General features: G+C 38.2%; 1 protein-coding gene across 1 annotated transcript; it reads right to left on the reverse strand.

Annotated features, from left to right (window-relative positions):
• On the reverse strand, positions 1-4,125 carry FAM32A (family with sequence similarity 32 member A). The gene is made up of 4 exons (XM_034437536.3): positions 3,955-4,125; positions 2,950-3,094; positions 2,787-2,840; positions 1-690 (listed from the first exon to the last, which is right to left on the reverse strand). Exons 1-4 carry the CDS (start codon positions 4,029-4,031, stop codon positions 622-624), a joined length of 345 nt encoding a protein of 114 aa, XP_034293427.1. The 5' UTR covers positions 4,032-4,125; the 3' UTR covers positions 1-621.

Below are 4,125 nucleotides of genomic sequence, written 5' to 3' on the forward strand. Positions count from 1 at the left end.
TGTGTTTTTAATTAGTTTATTTAAACAAATTTTCATCGTTATATCACAATGTAGAGAATACAGTGGTCCTTCCAGTAGATGAAGCTGGGAGTCATTAGAATTGTCCTTTACAAATAATATTTCTTAGGAAATGTTGAGATTGTATATCAAGAAGATGGTAAAGCCATTGAAATGATGGAAATATGCTGGATGAATGTGTTGGCTGATGCAATTATTCCTTTTGTATATATTTATTGTATACTTTTACAATGCAGCAATCAGAAAACTGGTACAGAGTAATTCTCCCACCCCAAGCATTTAAATTGTCCTTCTTGAGTTGCTTTTCAGCAACAGACTCTGCATAAATCCTAAGTTTTGTATGTGTCTGATCTTGTCTATAATTAGCCAAGGATTAATTTGTCTTTAAATGTGCAACAATAAAGCAGAAATAACTTAAACAGCTAACTGCCAGTTTCTCAAAGTAATAGGTGCCATGTGTTTCTTTAAAAGCAAGTTTGATCAAGAAAAGGAAGTTACAAGGAAACAGCAATTCTGCCAAATGAGTTGCAGCTCAACACCATTGTCTATGCTCATTTCAGAAACAAAGATTGTATAAGAAGAAAATGTTGATGGAAAAGATGGTCATTTAGTCCAGCTGACTTTGGGGATGTCATAATGCTCAGTCAGAGTATCCAAGTGTCTATTAAAATCCTAGGAAAGAAAAAGAGTATTAGTTGGAAGCAAGAACTCATTACTTTACAAATATATGGTACAAATATCCAGATTTGGCAAAGATCTATTTAAATAAATTTCATTGTGAGTACATAAAATCCCTTTGATTTCAGTGAATCTAGTTTGTATGTATTCAATCTAAATTAATCCAAAATAAGAAACTTTAAATATATTGGACACAATTTTTCTAACAACCTAATCACAAGGATACACATTTTGAAGTAAAGAGAAAAGAGCTCAGAAAAATAATCTTGAAGCTATGTATAAACTGGCTCTGGGAGAGATTGAACAAGCACCCACTGATGAGCATGTAATTACGGGAAGTTACATATCTCATTGAACCACACTGAGGATCCCACCTTAGTTGGCATGAAATGAAGGGACTGAGAATTGATGTTTGCCCCAACTCTACTCAACAACTTGTCTTTGCCTCCTCTTGCAAAATTAGGTCGGGCCTTTCTTAAATATTTGGAAGAGGGTTGAGGACTGTTCTTCTGCTGAGAGTTCAAGGAGGAAAAGGGACTACAGATAGTTCTGGATTTAACAATCACAATTGTTAAGTCTCTTAAGTGATGGATTGTTAAATGAGTCAAAACTGTGTCATGTGACCACTGAATTTAATTAATATTTTACCACTGTTAAACAAATTGGTTGTTATGGCTTCCCCAACTGACTGTCAGCTGGGAAGACCCATGACAGCAACACATTGCAACCATTGTAAATGTGAGCCGGTTGCCAAATGCCTGAATTGCGATCATGTGACTGCTAGGTGGTGTCATAGTTGTACCTTTGAGGATGGGACATAAATTACTTACCCAGGCTGTCATAACTTTGAACCATTGTTAAATAGTTGCAAGTTGAAGACTACCTGTACAATGGGGCAATTGTAGCTCATGCCAGTTTTTATTTGTGTGATATTTATTGGTTGTTTTGAATTGTTTTAATGATTGTGGATTTGGATTATGAAACTATGAGTCCTTTGACTGGGGCCGCATACAAATTTTAGTAAATAAATATATTTCAAAAGGAACAGATCAGACAAAATGGATGGAGGAGCAATGGTATTAAATGAAAGTGCACATCTGTTTAGGGATCCAGCTACCTGAGTACAAGGCTCCAGACAACAGCACTGGGTAAAAATACAAGGAAAACTACAATAATATTTTTATGGGAGACAACAGAAAATTTAAATAATGCCTTCGTCAACCAGATAAGAAAACATTTAGGGAAGAAAAACATGGGGGATTCAATTTGTTCACATTCCATATAACCAAAACTCCAAAGTGCCCAATATTATTCAGTAGTTTTCTATCTTTCATTTTCCAGAAGGTTGAAAACAAAGGGATTGTTTATTTAGATCCGATCCTAACCAGAAGGGTAAAGATGGCTAAATATGTGCATTCTTAAAACATCTATAAAGAGTTGTCAAACTCTTTATAAGGTGGGATAGACTTCAGTTTTGTTCCAGAAGTCAAGAAATGATGGGTTTAAAAATTATTTCATTTTAAAACAGATATTAATTGAACATTAGTTCCTAATAGAAAAGCAGTTCAATATATTGTACACAACCCAGAGCTCCTCTCTGAGAGATGGGCGGTTAAAAAATAAAAATAATGGGGCAGATTGCCTAAGGAGGATTCTTTTTATCTAGAGATGTTTAAACAAAGATTGAATAGCCATCTTTTAGGAATGCTGTAGTAGTATAATCCTGCACTGGACTGTAGGTTTGATTGGATGATCTTAAAGATCTTTCTTATATTCTGTGTTTTCTCTAATGACTAATGACCAAGAATGGCCTACCAGAGAAATCACTCAGGCTGTTCTATAATACAGAAGGATGTGAGGAGAGATTGAGGGGGAAATTGATTAACCTTCTTTTGCAAATAGCTTAGGTTTTAATAGCAGTTTGCAGTATAAGAGATAACGTTTTATATCTACATCTATCCACAGAGCAAAATTCTCATCCGTATTTTCTCCTCCTTAAAAGCATCTTAGGTTGGGTGATACAGCACACTCAGCCATAAAAATAGTTTGCCATTATGCAAGAACATGTAGCGCCCAAAGCAAGTACTTACCTCTACTCTCTGCTTGTGGGTTTTGGATGCTTTTTTCAAGATTCGTTCTATTTGCTATAAAATAAAAAGATAGTTATTGGTTATTGTCATTTTGTCAAGGAACATTTTTGTTCCCCTTAACCCAAACTCTCTGTGGTTGCCACTTTCTCTCTTAGACACCAACCCGCTTTTCCTGCATTTTTTCATAGGCCAACTGTGCTGGAGTACGTTTGTCCAGAGCCCGCTTCTTCTCCTCTTCTTCCTCCTGGTTCTTGCTGCTCACAATCTGGTCTACAATCTTGCTTCTTTCTTTATCTTTCTTCTTCTTTCTAAAAAGAGACCATTCAGATAAAGTAAAATTCTTTCACAAAGCACGATAGGAAAAAACAGAATATAATTTTTCTACATCTCCACCCATACTTTTATTTGCATTAGTATTTTCTTGCTAAGAAAAGGGCAAATTGGAACACTGGCACAAAGAAGCCCTGATCAAGCCTGAGGATAACCTTGTCTTTATAGCAGAAATGAGGAATTTAAAACACTTCGCTAATTATGAATCATAGCTCCACTTCTTAACTTTGAGGACTGGAGTTAAGCATTTTCAACTTATAAAAGCCACCAACTTTTCAAATGCATCGCCTCATTGCCCTTTTAATGTGGGGTGACTATGCAAGACCAAGCCTTTCCAACAGTGGGCCTTAAGCGCCGTTTCCTTTTGAGGCAGCCTCGCCTTCCTTTCCCATAGCTCAGGGGTGGGCAACTATGGCCCTTTTATGACTTGTGGACTTCAACGCCCAGAATTCCTGAGCCAGCCATGTTAGCTCAGGAATTCTGGGAATTGAAGTCCACAAGTCATAAAAGGGCCATAGTTGCCCATTTCTGCCATAGCTGATGAAGAGCTTTTACGACCGCCAATAGCCAAATTAATCACTCCTCCTTCTGGCCTTCTCTTGTGGTGGTGGTCGTGAGGACTCTTTGCTCTTGTTAGGGCTTCCTGACAGAGGACCAAAGCTAGAAATTAAGATTTTTTTAAAATTATTATTTCGCCTTGGCTAACGGCAAAAGAAGACCCGCCTGCCCAAAAGAGTGGGGGCGAGCGTTAAGATTATGAAAAACAAGATGAAGACTGAACAAAACCAGCGTCTTCGCGGCCGCCTATCCAATTCCTGCCTTCGGAGGCTCCCCTCACCGTTTCCCCGCAGACCCGCAGTCGGTGCCCCCTTTTATACGCAGAGCGCCTCGCTGGACAGCTTCGTACTCCGACATCCCCCGTTTCTTTCAGCGACGTTCCCCTTTCCCCCCCTCTCTCTCTCTCGGGGGCTGTGTGGACCAGGCTGAGAAAATATTTCCGGGTTAAAGG

This window comes from Pantherophis guttatus, chromosome 1 (genome assembly GCF_059756535.1).
Source record: "Pantherophis guttatus breed Tessera chromosome 1, ASM5975653v1, whole genome shotgun sequence".
Taxonomy (NCBI): Eukaryota; Metazoa; Chordata; class Lepidosauria; order Squamata; family Colubridae; genus Pantherophis; species Pantherophis guttatus.

Coding starts and splice junctions, on each gene's coding strand:
- FAM32A (XM_034437536.3), bottom strand. CDS start 4,031: ATGTCGGAGTACGAAGCTGTCCAGCGAGGCGCTCTGCGTATAAAAGGG. Junction 3,095..3,954: donor TGCGGGTCTGCGGGGAAACG/GTGAGGGGAGCC, acceptor GTCTCTTTTTAG/AAAGAAGAAGAAAGATAAAG. Junction 2,841..2,949: donor AAAAAATGCAGGAAAAGCGG/GTTGGTGTCTAA, acceptor TTTATTTTATAG/CAAATAGAACGAATCTTGAA.